This window comes from Arachis hypogaea, chromosome 5 (genome assembly GCF_003086295.3).
Source record: "Arachis hypogaea cultivar Tifrunner chromosome 5, arahy.Tifrunner.gnm2.J5K5, whole genome shotgun sequence".
In the NCBI taxonomy this organism is placed as follows: Eukaryota; Viridiplantae; Streptophyta; class Magnoliopsida; order Fabales; family Fabaceae; genus Arachis; species Arachis hypogaea.
Genome location: NC_092040.1, coordinates 3,271,290 through 3,287,191, shown reverse-complemented (window position 1 = coordinate 3,287,191; position 15,902 = coordinate 3,271,290). Strand labels below are relative to the sequence as shown.

The window sequence follows — 15,902 nt, the reverse complement described above, 5'->3', positions numbered from 1 at the left end:
ATTAATCATATGATAAGCTCCAAGGCTCTTTCTTGGGTAAGAGGAAGAAAGAGAGTATGGTACAAATGGCTGTTGTCCGGTCACAATCTTGAATAGTCTCTTTCATGTGGACTTGCTCCTTTGCAAATTGTATGAAAACTGAGCAATATCTATGAATTTTGTCCAATCCTTTTGATTAGCGCTTACAAAATGCCTCAAGTAACACTTGAGTAAGGCATTCACTCTCTCAGATTAATTATCCAGAATCTTGATTACAAATATCTATCATATCACAACTTTCTAAATTCTTTTATATACGTTCAAATTCTTTTAAAATACTTTATGATCTTCCAAAGTCTTCTAGGACTTTTTAAGATTTTTCGAAACCTTTTAAAATATTTTAGAATGTTCTAGAATCATCTAAAACATTCTCAAACATTTCAAAAAACCTATATAAATACCGTGAAATTTAATCATCTAAAATTTTTTATGACACTGGAGTGGCCATGGCCCTCTTAGCTTGAGTATTATAATAAAAACTGCATATACTTTTATATTATTAAAAATATTAGCTTTTAAAAATAATTATTTCAAATCACTATAATATATCCAAACTATTATATCTTAATGTTTAATGAAAAAAATTAAAAATAAATAATTTTATTTTTTTTAAAATATATTAGGAAATATAATTTGTTAAATTGAATTATTTGAAGGCAATTATTCTTATATTTTTCAGAAATTAAAGAAAAAATTATTTTTTATTTATTATTTAAGTCTAATTATAAACATATTTAATATATAAAATATATCTTTTATATATTTTATTTAAATATAGAGTATTATATTTAAATTAAATTTTAGATAATTAATTTATCATATTATTTTATTCTCATTGAATTATAAAATTTGATAAATATTTATGTAATTTTAGAATATATTTAATACATATTTTAAGACTTAGTTTTATTCAAATATTAGATCGATTAAACATATAATTATTTCATGTAATTAAAACATAGGAAATAAATTTATTATACAATAATTTATAAAAAATAATTTATTCTTTAAATTTTAGGAGTTACGAAACAATTGTCATACATAAAAATTTAATGTAGTTAGATATATATAAAATTATTAATTAAAAATTATTAAATAATTTAATATATTTAATTAAATTATTATAAAACGACTTTCAACTATTAACTAAAATTTTCAGTTTGCCATATTCGAATTAGCAACAACATTATCATGAATATCAAAACCACCCATAAATGTTAAAATTAAATATATATATATATATATATATATATATATATATATATACCCCACCCACCTCTTAATGAGGTTTCTGTTTCCGTACGCTTCTTCCTGCGAGAAACTGCAAATTAAAAACGAAGTCGTCATCTTTTATCGAACACAGTTTTCCATTCTTCTTCTTACTCCATTCACTAATCATCCTCACTCACTCTCTGTTGGCCCCCTTTTCACCATTTTCCAACTCTTCTACTACTTTGAACCGAAAAGCTTCGTTCTACTAATTACTAATTGCTTATTACTCTCCTACCCAAAAAGAAAAAAAACCCAACTTTGCTTCCACCCATTATTAATTCCTCTCTTGGCATTCATCTTACTTCAACTACGCATCTCCTTTTTCTATTTCACAATCCGGGTTTGTTCGTTTCATCTTTTTCACCATTCAAATGTTCAATCTTCAGCATACTTCATTTGTAGCTATTCTAACAGTATATTTGATGGTATCTTAGAGCTGAAACTGCATCATCCATGCACATGAGTTATTGTAATTATTATTATTGTAGTCTTAATGATGATGGTGACCCTGATTTGAATTGCTGAATTTTTTGTGTTATCCGTTGCATTTGAGCATTTGAGCATTTAGGCCCTTTTGCTTTTTTCCCCTGTACTTGGTAATGTTTCAATAAAGTAGTTGTCTTTATGAGGCTTTGATGTTATTTGGGTTATTGGGGATTTCTAATGGAGTTTGAATCTCTGAGTCTGGCCAATGAGGTCATTGAATTTGATATGATTGGTTTGGGGGATGATGGTGCCATTGATATTGAACATCATGTTGAAGATGATGATGACTATATCAGTGTTGACAATGTTTTTGCTGCTACTGCCGCCACCAATATAGCTGCCACTGTTGGACCTCAAATTCCTATAGGGGACACAAATCTTGAACCTTATCAGGGCATGGAATTTGAATCAGAAGAGGCTGCTAAGGCGTTTTATAATTCCTATGCTCGCCGCATTGGATTTAGTACGAGGGTGAGTATGTCCCGTCGCTCCAGACGTGATGGTGCTATAATTCAGAGGTCTTTTGTGTGTGCCAAGGAAGGTTTTCGTATGGAGAAGGAGAAGAATTCTCTTGATGGCAGAGTCAAACGACCTCGTGCTGAAACTCGTGTTGGTTGCAAGGCCATGTTGGTTGTGAAAATTCAAGTGTCTGGCAGATGGGTTGTTTCTTCATTTGTCAAGGAGCACAACCATGAATTGGTTCCACCTGATAAGGTGCATTGCCTTCGCTCTCACCGCCATGTTTCGGGTCCAGCTAAATCATTGATTGATACCTTGCAGGGTGCTGGAATAGGGCCTAGTGGAATTATGTCTGCACTTATCAAAGAATATGGTGGAATTAGCAACATTGGGTTCACTGAGCGTGACTGTAGGAACTACATGAGGAGCAGCCGGCAAAGGACCCTTGGTGGTGACACTCAAATCCTCTTGGATTACTTGAAGAGTAAACAAGCTAAGAATCCTTTGTTTTTCTATGCCGTACAAGGTGATGAGGATCGCTACATGAGTAATATCTTCTGGGCTGATCCTAAGGCCAGGACTAACTACACTTATTTTGGTGACACTGTCACATTTGACACAACATATAGGTCAAACCGCTATAGATTGCCTTTTGCACCTTTCACTGGAGTAAATCATCACGGACAGCCTGTATTATTTGGTTGTGCTCTCTTGATAAATGAATCCGAAGCATCGTTTGTCTGGCTCTTCAAAATGTGGCTTGAAGCGATGTCAGGGCAATCTCCAGTCTCAATCACTACTGATCATGATCGGGTGATTCGCGTAGCCATTAACCGTGTCTTTCCTAATACCCGTCATCGGTTTTGCAAGTGGCACATTTTTAAAGAGTGCCAAGAGAAGTTGTCTCATGTGCTTTCTGAACATGTTAATTTTGAAGCTGACCTTCATAAATGTGTTAATCTGCCAGAGTCCATTGATGAGTTTGAGTCTTGTTGGTCCTCCCTAATAGATAGTTATAATCTCAGAGAACATGAATGGCTCCAAGCAATTTATGGTGATAGGCGGCAGTGGGTTCCCGTGTACTTGAGAGACACATTTTTTGCAGAAATGTCGATAACACAGCGAAGTGATAGCATAAACTCTTACTTTGATGGGTATATTAATGCATCAACAACACTTCAGCATTTTGTTAAGCAGTATGAGAAGGCCCTAGAAAGTCGTCTTGAGAAAGAAGTTAAAGCTGATTATGACACAATAAACACCACTCCAGTTTTGAACACACCATCACCTATGGAGAAACAAGCAGCTGGGATTTACACAAAGAGATTGTTTATCAAATTTCAAGAAGAGTTGGTTGAGACATTAACTTATTTGGCAAACAAAGTAGGTGAAGAAGAAATAACTTCTGTGTATAGAGTAGCCAAATATGGGGATATTCATAGGGCTTACTTTGTCAGATTTAACTCTTTTGAGATGAAGGTTACTTGTAGTTGCCAGATGTTTGAGTTTTTGGGTCTGGTTTGTAGACATATACTGACTGTTTTTAGGGTGACAAATATTCTTACTTTACCTTCTCATTATATTCTAAAAAGATGGACCAGGAATGCTAAAAGTGGAGTCATCTTGGATGAACACACCCCTGATTTGCTAAATGGTGCACGAGAATCTCTAACTATACGATATAATAATCTTCGTCATGAGGCCCTTAAGTATGTTGATGACGGAATAAGGTCTCCAAGAGTTTACGATGTTGCTATGAGTGCGCTACAGGAGGCTGCAAATAAAGTGGCACGAGCGACTAAGAATGATGGAAGACTGGTCATTTCAAATGGAACTTATAAAGAAGATTTACGGTGGAACAATGAAGCTACTACAAGTTACAGGGATCCTCAAACCAGTTTGCAACAATCTTCATCCAAGGTCTGTTGTTGACAGTATTAGCAGTTTATTCCCTTGCAACAATTCTGCTATTCATACTTTAGTATTCATAAAGATTGTAGATATTTCTCTATGATAAAATATCTCAACAACTAGCAAATGTAGCCTAAAGAAATTGCTTTAATATATGCAGTCACAATGAAATATTTGATTCAGCTTTTTGGTGTCCTATATATTCCAGTGACTCTTGTTCAAACCTATCATCCATTCTCGTTAACGTCCGCTGTTACTGATGATGCATGCAATTTGGTTGTAGGATGACCACGACAGAACAATTGAGAAGTTGACAAGACAACTTGACCGAGCTCAAAGGAAGTGTGAAGTTTATAGGTCAAACTTGCTGTCAATTCTAAAAGACATGGAAGAGCAGAAGCTAGAATTATCAGTAAAAGTCCAAAATATCAAGTTAGGGATGAAAGATTGATATCTGATTGCCATTGATGGAGTTGATGCTCTTGTTACTTTCCCTTGTGTAAGTAAACCCTCTCCCTAATCATTATTGTCAAGTGTCTCTGTAGATGGAGTTGGGGATCAGAAGCTACCAAAGAAAGAATGTCTAACCAGTTTTTGACAAGTGATTAATCTAGTTGATAGTGTTACCATCTACTCAACTAGTTGCTTTAAGAATCATACTACTTCTGGCATAAGAATAACCAGGTCTAGAAAAATAATATTGACAAGTTTGGTGAAAGATTTTGAATTGTATAGTATGCAGACCGAACATGCAATGTAGCGCAATTTGGTGGATGATTTAAGTACAAAATATGTATAGGTAGGAGGACAAACAACTATCGTAGATGTTGGCATTAGGTTGAAATATTGGAGCAGGGCTTGAACAGACTACAGAAAAAGGTTCTGAGATAAGATAATTAGATAAATAAGTTCACTTCACAATTCAGATCTTTCAGAAAGAATCATGTAATATATGTCCAGAAGTAAATGATTTATTGTTTCATGTCTATTTTTCAATTGAAAAGTATCAAATCATAATTTGAATTGTATTTCATATTTTAACATGTATTTTGTACTAATAGTTAATAGCTGATATGGTGGTTAATTTTTTATATACACTGTTGCATTGTTAAATATACAAATATATAGACTATTTTAAGTGGGAAAATGATAATTCCTCTCCCATTTTTATTATGACACACCACTTCTGATTTTATTATTATTATTATTATTATTATTATTATTATTATTTTGCATTATGTATATGTATGAATTTGTAGAAAAAAAGAAGTGACATTATCAAAGTAGAAATGACAATATCCATATCTTTTAGTGTTCATAAAAGTATTTTTAAAATAAAAACCTAAGAATAAAGAAAATTTACCATGTCATCTCTTCTCATTCTTATTCTTTCTCTTTCCCAGGTGGGATTGATAAAATACAGCATTTGTCACGGCTACATTGAAAATTTCAAATTATTTGGTTTCTCAATAAATTTTTTCTATGTTACACCTCTTAACAAGTATCCTCCACAAAATTACTAAAAAAAATTCCTACCAAAAACAATAAAAAAGATAGAAAACAAATAAATAAACCAATGAATCGTGAGAAGATATTACGGCCTTATCATAGGATTCTTAACTCAAGCTTTGGATATCCAGCCCGAGCTTTGTGTCTTTCGAATAGATCTTGTAGTGCATCCACAAACTGAATAAGCACTTTGTCAACCTATAAAAAGGTTCGAATAATTAAACCGCTCAGAAACTTCATAACTCATTACACAGTAAAAGAATTTCCATCTAAAAACGATTTTGCGATCAGTCAAAGTATGCTAATATTGGTCATCAAGTTACTAGATCCTTGGAATCATATGCAGCATAAAGCGTCTAACTAATCACATACCTCCTCCTGGGTTGGTTCTGGATTTTTGGGAGGTTCAATTGGTCTGCCCACTGCTATATACATTGGACGTCTGAACGGTATTGGTGTTCTGAAAAGGAGTGGCTTTCAAATATCAGTTTCCGAAATTGCTCCATACAAGTATACAACAGCATCTTACATGCTTAACTATACTAGTGCAGTAGCTATTCTACTCAAATCAATTATTCAAGGCTTTTATAAGTATTTTCAATACATATATGGAGTTGCCTATGTGAATCAGGCAATGCGATGCTATTTCGTTACAAGAATCATCAATGTTGATAGAAAAAAATGTTTGTTAACACAGGCTATTCTTAACCATAAATAGTATTCAGCTTCAGCTGTTGTTGAATTACCCTTGGCCAGTGAAAACAGTTCACATATATGCATAAAAGAAACACACACCCGAAAATCCCCCAGTAAAATATTGGGGCGAACTTTATAGCTCTTGAAAGTTTCATAACCAACGTCCCACTTGGTTTCCACCACTTGTAGACATCTGACTATGGCAAAGTTACACCAAAAGGGGGTTAACTTGATTGCATGAGCAAAGAAAATTGAGTGAAATTAACAGATAAGGAAACTATACACAAATAAATTTTGGAGTAATATATAGTTTTATAAAGCCAAAAGTACCTGACCAAAGCAAAAAGTTGGAACCAAGGGATGACCACGCTCCATTGCTATACGAACAAATCCTCTTCTTGTTTTAAGGAAAGCAATCTACAACATAAAAAATCCATCTTAGATTATTAATCTTTATGAAAATAAATATATGAGTATATACCTATTTTGGTCCTCAAAGAATTTCGGACCAGATACTTTAGTCCCTAACTAAAATTAATTACTCGATTGGTACCTAATAATTAACTCCGTCAGACACTTAGCTCTTTTGCTCTGTCAACTCTAACGGAGAACAAAATGGTCCCTAATAACTCTAACAGAGGACAAAATAGTACCTAACAACTCTAACAGAGGACAAAATGATCCCTGACTCCCTTTGTTCGGAAACAACATCGTTCTCCCCCAATTTTCATCATATCTCATATAGTCTTAACATTCGTACTCTCCTTCTTCACCTTCACAGTCTTCTTCTCCATCTTCTCCTTTTTCCTCTTCAACTCCAAGATCAAGCCATTGTGTAACTGCCACTCGTGTCACACCTACTTCAACATGGACCACACACTTTCCAAATATCTGTGATTAGTATATCCACCTCCTCCCCACTTGCCCACCAAAAGCATACACCTCCACATCCTCAATAACAACATCACTTTCAACTCCGACAACGTCCACCACATTCTCAAGATCAAGCTCTACAACTATCCTAAGAGCACGTTCTACTATCCACCAAGCAATATAGATTGTTGGACACTAGGACATTACGAGAAGATTTTCTTTCGACATCATATTTAAATTCTCATTTAGAATGGAGCACAAATGCTTCATTCCTTCTCTTCCCGGGTCCAAGCTAGTAGACAGCTTCAACCATGCATCCAAGCTATTATAACAAGCAATGTCACCGTCACCGCTCATATGGAAACTGAAGCGATTACTGAACATTAATTCAGATAAGAAGATGAAAGAAGCGATCGGAGTGGTGAATAATGTTGTCATGAAAATAACAGGTCAGAGGAGGAGGAAGATGGCGACAACAACAACGGGTCTTAACAAATCGGACTTGTTGTCTAGATTCATGAGATTTATTGAAGACGATAAGTACTTGAGAGACATAATCATTAGTTTTCTGAGTATGAATTGGTTGAAAACAAGTTGAGGATTTTTCTTCTTGTGAATATTGAAGTTGTAGAGTGTGCACATGTTGCTAGAAGTTGCAATGTTAGACTGTTAGGATTATACGAGATAGGATGAAAATTGGAAGAGAACAGTGTTGTTTATGCACAGAGGTTGCCAGGGACCATTTTGTTCTCTGTTAGAGTTGTCAGGGACCATTTTATCCTCCGTTAGAATTGACGGAGCAAAGGACCTAAGTGTCTGACGGAATTAATTGTTAGAGACTAATCGAATAATTAATTTTAGTTAGGGACTAAAGTGTCTGGTCCGAAATTCTTTGAGAACCAAAATGAGTATATAATCTAAATATATAAAAGTGAGTTTCAGCTTGGAAGAACCGTTTTACAGAGGGTCTGTTCTTTGTGCCTATTTAAACAGTCTAAGAAGATTTTCCAACTCTTAAACAATAATTCTCCAACAGTAACAGTTTAATACATACAGTATAATATTCAAGGAGTGCCATCACAAAATTTTTAGTTTACTTTGTGTATTGATTATTGTGCATCAGTCACAATTTTCGCTCCTCTTCTGCTCTACAAGAATTTAGAATTTAGATAAATTCAAAACACAAAACTTAGCAGTGATTGGTACTTCAGCATACAGGAAATACAATATAGAAAGTAGTTTGAAAATTTGTCCTGGTTATTGATCCCTCAGACAATACAAATGGAGTCACAAATGTTTCTCTCTTTACTCACTCTAAATCTGAAGAGAGGTTATGGATTATAATAGGATACAAAAACTAGTAGACTGTTGAAATTTGAAACAAGAAATTCCTAGGTTAATTGACCCTATGTGCTGGCATAGTTATGGAATTTGCCTACGCATATGCATTATTAAACTTGTCATCAGTCACAACTCAAAATCTTGTAGTTTATACCCCCAGTCTAGGTGAAAATGTATATTTCCTTTGATTATTCAAAGGATAAAAATATGATAAAACTACCGAGTCAGGAAAGAGAGACAATAAACGTACCTCGGAGCCATGCTTCATAAAAAATGTTTCTTGCACTCCACCAGGTATTAAAACGCAAGAGTATCCAGCTGATAACTGGGAGATAAAATTTTTCTTTGCTGCGCGTGTGACGCCAAACCATGTCCATAAGTGTCTCAACACCGGTATGTAAAAAATCTGTTCATTATTAAGTGCCAAGTCAAAAGCTTGGAGTGGAATCTTAACATCATTAATCATCAGTTCATTACAGAGTCTCATGTAAAAGAGCCTTACTGCACTGCTAGCAAGAACTTTCAATTTTGGAAGTGGCATCCAACCAATGCTTTCAGCTAGTGCAATGACACCAATTGGCAAAACCGAGTGTGGTTCATAACCAAAAACTGCATTTTGTGCATACTCTTGTCACTACTAACAAACAGAAAGGGCCAAGTAACTTGGCAAACTGAAGTTAAACCATTTTGACTTTCTAATCAAGCAATTTAAAGAAAAACTAAACTTTAATTGACAATAGAATAATTCAAACTCTCAAATCAATTGACACAAACCATAAGCGCGATTAGGATCAAATGCATTCATATCCTCTACATGAAGCGTGACCGGGAAGTAACTACAAGCATACTTGCTTAAGGACCTAGAAATGAATAATGGTACGTCAATCAAAATGTATAGATTTTTTAATACAGCTGAAAATGGAAAATGTTTCAAACTTTCAATCACAAATTCGAAAACCGTAAGAACATTAAATAACAATAATATTATTAAATAAATAAGGAAGCGAAAGCGACGAACGAAACGCGCTACCTCGCCAACCTTCTTCCCAATCTGCTCTTATCGTCCACCGGAATCACCACCAACACAACCAGCAAACCAAAAAGCCTGAAACACGGAAAAGAAAAGGTTATTTAAAAAAAAATACAAATCGAAGTGCATGCAGAAGAAAATGGAAGAGAAGAAGGAACTAACAAGAGTGATTTGGAGAGAGGAAGGAATATCAACAAGAGAATAAAGAGGAAATTGAGGTGTATAGCTCCGAGCCAAATCAACAATGCCAGAATCATTATGAAGATGTTGGACGAATCGGCGGCGAAGATCTCTTTCGCGCTGAATACTTTCTCCGCCATGCTGCGACGTACCGAGAGTGTGGTCGAACGGCGTCGTTTTGGGAACAACTGCGATAGAACGCAGAATGACGCTAAAGTGATAGAGAGGTTGTTAGAGTGTTAACTGTAAGTTTGTTATGGTCATGGAAACAGGGACGAGGACTCGTTGTGTAAATTGGGGATCCAGCGAGGGTAAAAGCGTCACTTAGAGCCTTAAAGGTGGGCCTGGTCACGTGTTCCAAAAAGGCATAAATGGAAGCGGACTGAACGTTCACTTCGTCTTGAGTTTTATTTCGTAAGACAAGCATGATGACCATCGGTACTGCGGTACATGCGGTAGAGATCTTATTGAATGGCAGGATTGGATCGAACCGAACCAGTGGATTCGACCCAACAGAACCGAAACGATTGGTTCAACTAATTTGGATCGATCAAACTAGTGAATAATTGAATATGACTGAATTGAATCGGGTGGTATGATTAGACCGGCAGATTCTACGGGACCGGGGAATATCACCAAAAGATATGAGATTGAAATTTGAAAATGATAGAAGTAGGGCTGAATCTAACCTGTAACTTTTTTTATATAAAATTTAGGGAGATTCGAATCTGCGACCTCTTAAGTGAATATAGAAAGACTATATCATTTAAACTATAACTTATTGGTCTAATGAGTAACTTGTTATAAGCTTATTTTTTAGCATTAAAATCTTGGTTATTATTGAGTCTAGTCTAACTTAAAACTTGTTAAAAGATTTGATTTTTTACAAAAATAAAAATTTAAAAATATTATTTAAAAAATATTTTTTAATAAAAATTACTTATATGTAATATATTAAATTTAATATTTACAAAAACATATAAGCATTTAAAATATTTAGAATATGTAAAAGTTTTTATAATAAAATATAATAAATTAAAAATATCTAATATACTTTTAATCATAAAAATTATTTATGTTTTAACATGTTCAATCAGACTTAATAAGTTTATAAGACATTAAGACTAACTTGTAAGCTTACATCTTACCTATTAACAAATTTAGGTTCTTAAAATAATTTGTCTTAATTAATTTTATAACATGTCAGAATAGGTTAATTACAGGCAGGCCCAGTTATAATGTTTGGGCAGTGGCAAAACTTCTTTTTAGATTGTTCCTGTTAATTAACTCGATCCTAAAGCTAAAGAAATAACAAAAGACTCAAAATTAATAAAAGTCACATGAATTTATGTCACAATAATTTCAACTCAAAAATACACCAAACATAACACATCAAAATAACCCACACTTATCATGCATACAACACATCAAAGAACAACTCATAAAAAGGCATTGTAAACTACTATAAAAGAAAACTAAAGAAAATATGGACCATTGCCACCATAATTATATCACATCTAGCGTCACTCTCTAGTGTACAAAATATAGCCTCTTAGTTCAAACCCAGTGAAACTGAATTAGTATCTAAAATATACAAATTAAAGGAGAGAGGAAAGGGTTGGGTTCAGTAGTAGTGGTCTGAAATGATAATATTTTTCTTTTTTTTTTATATCTTAATTTAAAAAAAATGTTCAAATGGGACGTAAAGATATCAAGTTGCACCTCTAAATTGGCTTATGAATAGTTGTACCTACTCTATATGAATGTGAATGAGAGGTTAAAACATAAATTGAATTTATATTTAAATACATAAATTACAAGGAGAGAGGGAAGGGGTTTGACAATCATGCCTCCCATAAGGAAGATGGTAGGATGAAGTTTACAGGGAGAGTGGATGGACTAGCAGCAAGATATTGGTGATGATCCATTTCCAGAACAGATTTTGGATGAATTTTGAGATAAAATTGAGATAAATTTTGAATAGATTAGAGACAAAAATTTTGTTTCTAACAAAATTGAAACGAATTTTTTTTGTCTCAAAAATCTTTGTTGCTAATTTACATTTTGTCTACAATTTCGTGCGAAATTTTGTCAGCCGATTATGTGATGGTGGATTTCGAATAGATATTTATTTGCTAGATTTTTAACTATTATGATGTATTTTAGATAAATTTTAGATCGATTAACCAACATAAAGATAATGTATTTCAGGCAAATTTTAAATGTAAAAATATTTTATTTTAGACAAATTTCAAATAAAAAATATACTTCATTTTAGACAAATTTAGTCAAATATAACCGATTTTTTTTAAACAAATTTTAAACAAATCAAATATTTCTTTCTAATTAAATTTCAAATAAGTTTATTTTAATATAGTTTACATATTTAAAATAAATCTCATACAAAATAAAAAATTATTTTTACACAAATTTCTTACAAATTTAATATAATATTTCAAATAATTTCATACAAAATAATTTATTATTTAATATATAAATATTTTAAAAAATAAACTGTATACCATCTGTTTTTTATATTAAGACTATTATAATAAATAAATTTTTTATATTATATAGTTAAAATTATAAATCCATAATAAAATCATAAAAAATTTAATTATAATTGTAGCATCCTACCACACAGAGCTTTACGCTTAAGTCGTAAAGTAGAGGTGGTAAGGTATGACAACCTCTAAAAGAAAAGACATATAAATATAGTCGAAAGAAATCATATTTAGGACTAGGAGCTTTGAAGAATTAGCTAATCAAGAACGATAAATAGAAAATTGTGTGACTCTCGCATGGATATTCATTAAACGGATAGGTAAGATGAAAAAAGAAACTGAAAATATATACATATAAGAGTCCAAAATACAGATAGCAAGCTATAGACTTGACCTGCAAAGCTAAGGTCGGCCAGAGTATATAATTATATATTTATATACAACACAAAATAAAACTCAAATTACAAAATAAACACCTGTATCTCCAAGTTAACCTCTAGGAGGGACAAAACACAAATATGTACATGCGGAGATTTTATAAGCATATATACATAGCATAAAACAAAAATATGAGAGTAAAAAAAGTAGCTCTTCGCTTGTAAGGAGGATACCCAAACGCTTAACGAAGTGTCTCTCGACCTGCATCTGAAAAATAACAACATAGTATGGGATGAGAATCGGAGGTTCTCAGTATGGTAAAGGTGCCCGCATAGTTAATATAAAAGGTCCCGAAAAAGTCAGAGGCATTCCTAGAACTTCGACACTCAGACTTCATCTTAAGGATTCAACTAAACCAGAATTAGGTAAGTTATCTAAAGTATTCAAGTTCTGAATCTAAATTTAACCTAACATTCTACTTTCTGTCACTTCTAATCCTCTGAATCACCCGTAGGACAACCCTCTTCACACGTCTGCCAAGAGGAGTTTCTCAGAAAACATACACATACAATTCAAGTAAGGAAACACAGATAGAGAAGCATTTACAGCAAGTAGAACAAGTAGCAGATAAGCAGAATTTAACAGTTAAGCAAACTAAAACAACACACACTCAAGCAAAGCAAACAAATGCATATGATGCATGCTTGTCCTATGGCTGATGAGTCTCATCTGTCGGTTATACAGTCAACCCGACAAGTCCTGGTAGTTAACCATTGAACAGTCCATCTGTGCGCGCATCCCCAAGCTCAATAATATTCAATGAAGTCAAACTCCAAGCTCAAATATAATATTCCATGGAGTCACACTCCAAGCTCAATAATATTCCATGGAGTTACACTCCAAGCTCAATAATATAGTATTCCATGGAGTTAAACTCCAAGCTCAATAATATTCCATGGAGTCAAACTCCAAGCTCAAATATAATATTCAATATTTATATATATATGCATGCCCATGGGGGAATCCGAGAAGTTAAAGTGCCCGGTCACATCTTGCGACAGAGGGTCAACAAATAGTCTCAAATACACAAGCCACATAATAATCTCTTTCTTTTTTAAAATAACGCCTCAAACCAAACCTCTAATTCTTATAGAAACTTTGGCAGTATCTCTTCTAAAACTCGAATTACTGCCACCCTTCAAGGGTCCCAACTATCAAATCAAACTCCTCTCAATCCTTCAAATCATTTCCAGTAATAAATTATTTCAAAATCAAACAAATACCAATATTAAATCTTTTTCCAAAACCAACCAACTTTAGCAGTAAATTATTAACAACAGCTAAACCACACATTCCATTCCACATACACAATCTATCAATTATACATTCAGTTCATTCCTATCTTATGGTCTTCTAGCCTAAGTTTTCACGTGACATTATACATTAACTACGAGAAACCAAAACCATACCTTCGTACGAAATCAAAATATTCAAAGCTCTGGAGAAGCTTTCTGACCGAGCTATCAAAGAAAAAAACGTCCAAAATCGTCTGTGTCTTCTAAAACTTCCGTTGGCCAAACCCAAGAGATAAAGAAGCTACATCATCGTCAACTTCTACCAATTAAAAGTGGTGCCAACGTGTAGAGAAGGAAGATACAAATATTTTTATCGGATTAAATTTTTTATTAGAGTTACGAAGTACAAAATATCAAAGCCAAAAGTTCAAAGGATTTATGTTCTTTCTTTTTCTCTTTGTTATGTTATTCTCTCTCTTTTTTTTCCTTACGGTATTCATATATATATACACTTATCACTTAAGAAAGCCAAGTCTTTATTATATAAATGCACTTTATGAAAGGGAATTATAATAATAAATTATACTTATATTAGAAAAAAGAATGAATTATAATAATATAATATTATATTATAAAACCTAATATTATATATATATATATATATATATATATATATATAACGAAAATGATAAATTTTAGTGGATATATATATATATAATGATTGAAGTATTAGGTTAAATAGTTAATAATAATAATAATACAGGAACGAACTTTAGTGAATAATATATATATATATATATATATATATATATATATATATATATATATATATATATATATATATATATAAACGAAAGCGTAGACTAGGTAATCGGAAATAGAGAAGTCAAATAGTTATAATTATAATAATAACGATAATAATAATAATTTATATATAAAATTAATAATATATGAGTTACTAATTTAAATGATTTTAGTAACTTAAAGGTAAAAGGTATTTGGTGAAGCATTAATAAAGTTAAGCTCGGCAAAGAGTATTGATATTTATTCATATCGGCGGATATCGAATTCGATAATAATATTATTAACTAATCTCTATTTTTAAATTAAAATATTAATTACTCAAATTAAAATATACATATAAGTTTCATTACGTACTTATAAGTTAATAAAATTATAGTTTTAATTATGTAAAATATTTTATCATTATATATATATATATATATATATATATATATAAAAGAATATGTATTTAATTGAATTTAAATAGTTATATAATTAGTTCAATTATTGATAATAAAACAATTTCTAAAAATAGAAAACTCTAATTTATGAAATAAATTATAACTTATTTATATTTATATTTTTAAAACTGAGGTCGCTACAATAATAAACAAAATTTAAAAATATTTATTATTAAAATAATTTTATCTATAAATATAATCAAACTAAAATAAAAAATAATTAAACTAAAACAAAAAAAAATTTTAAAAACAATCACAAATCATGAATAAATTAAAAAGTGGCCTCTCATCTCTATTTTAGCACTTATTCAGTATCACAATAGTTATCAACAATAGTGATTTTAAATTCTAGTTAAACACATAACAGTCAACTCCACTTAACATCAAGCTAATATTGTTGATCAAAATTTGTAAGATAAAAATTTGTTAACTAAAATTATATAAATATCAACCACAGGCAGGGAGGCTCTAGGGATTGAAGGGGGAAGGGGGACAGTCGCCCCTCAAAATTTTAATTTTTGTTAAAAAAAAGTTTTATGGAGATAACCTTTTTTTTATTATTCAGCCTCTCCCTTTACACAAAAAAAAATCTCAAATCATAATAGATAAATATAATTCATTAATAATTTAGAAAAAATTTAGATACTTTTATATAGTATTAATAAGATATAATAGTTTTAGTCCA

The 15,902-nt window shown here is 32.0% G+C and overlaps 2 protein-coding genes across 3 annotated transcripts; one reads left to right on the top strand and one right to left on the bottom strand.

Moving 5' to 3' along the window:
* The first annotated feature begins 1,304 nt into the window (after positions 1-1,304).
* On the top strand, positions 1,305-5,258 carry LOC112800226 (protein FAR1-RELATED SEQUENCE 5-like). Of its 2 annotated transcripts, XM_025842381.3 has the most exons (3): positions 1,321-2,511; positions 2,578-4,176; positions 4,451-5,258. In XM_025842381.3, the coding sequence occupies exons 1-3, from the start codon at positions 1,975-1,977 to the stop codon at positions 4,616-4,618; spliced, it is 2,304 nt and encodes a 767-aa protein (XP_025698166.2). In that variant the 5' UTR covers positions 1,321-1,974; the 3' UTR covers positions 4,619-5,258. The 2 variants fall into 2 exon arrangements, with proteins under 2 accessions (XP_025698165.1, XP_025698166.2); XM_025842380.3 differs by having other exon boundaries at positions 1,305-4,176.
* A 270-nt stretch (positions 5,259-5,528) lies between these two features.
* LOC112800225 (diacylglycerol O-acyltransferase 2D-like) lies at positions 5,529-10,225 on the bottom strand. The gene is made up of 9 exons (XM_025842379.3): positions 9,779-10,225; positions 9,617-9,691; positions 9,361-9,446; positions 9,089-9,195; positions 8,837-8,992; positions 6,703-6,789; positions 6,472-6,569; positions 6,049-6,136; positions 5,529-5,874 (listed from the first exon to the last, which is right to left on the bottom strand). Exons 1-9 carry the CDS (start codon positions 9,934-9,936, stop codon positions 5,773-5,775), a joined length of 957 nt encoding a protein of 318 aa, XP_025698164.1. The 5' UTR covers positions 9,937-10,225; the 3' UTR covers positions 5,529-5,772.
* Between the last annotated feature and the right edge of the window lie 5,677 nt (positions 10,226-15,902).

What these genes read in the sequence shown, in the direction of transcription:
- LOC112800226 (XM_025842380.3), top strand. Translation starts at nt 1,975, where the DNA reads ATGGAGTTTGAATCTCTGAGTCTGGCCAATGAGGTCATTGAATTTGAT. An exon ending in TGCAACAATCTTCATCCAAG is followed by an intron (nt 4,177 to 4,450) that starts GTCTGTTGTTGA and finishes ATTTGGTTGTAG; the next exon opens with GATGACCACGACAGAACAAT.
- LOC112800225 (XM_025842379.3), bottom strand. Translation starts at nt 9,936, where the DNA reads ATGGCGGAGAAAGTATTCAGCGCGAAAGAGATCTTCGCCGCCGATTCG. An exon ending in TGATCCTAATCGCGCTTATG is followed by an intron (nt 9,196 to 9,360) that starts GTTTGTGTCAAT and finishes CACAAAATGCAG; the next exon opens with TTTTTGGTTATGAACCACAC. An exon ending in CAACTTTTTGCTTTGGTCAG is followed by an intron (nt 6,570 to 6,702) that starts GTACTTTTGGCT and finishes ACTTTGCCATAG; the next exon opens with TCAGATGTCTACAAGTGGTG.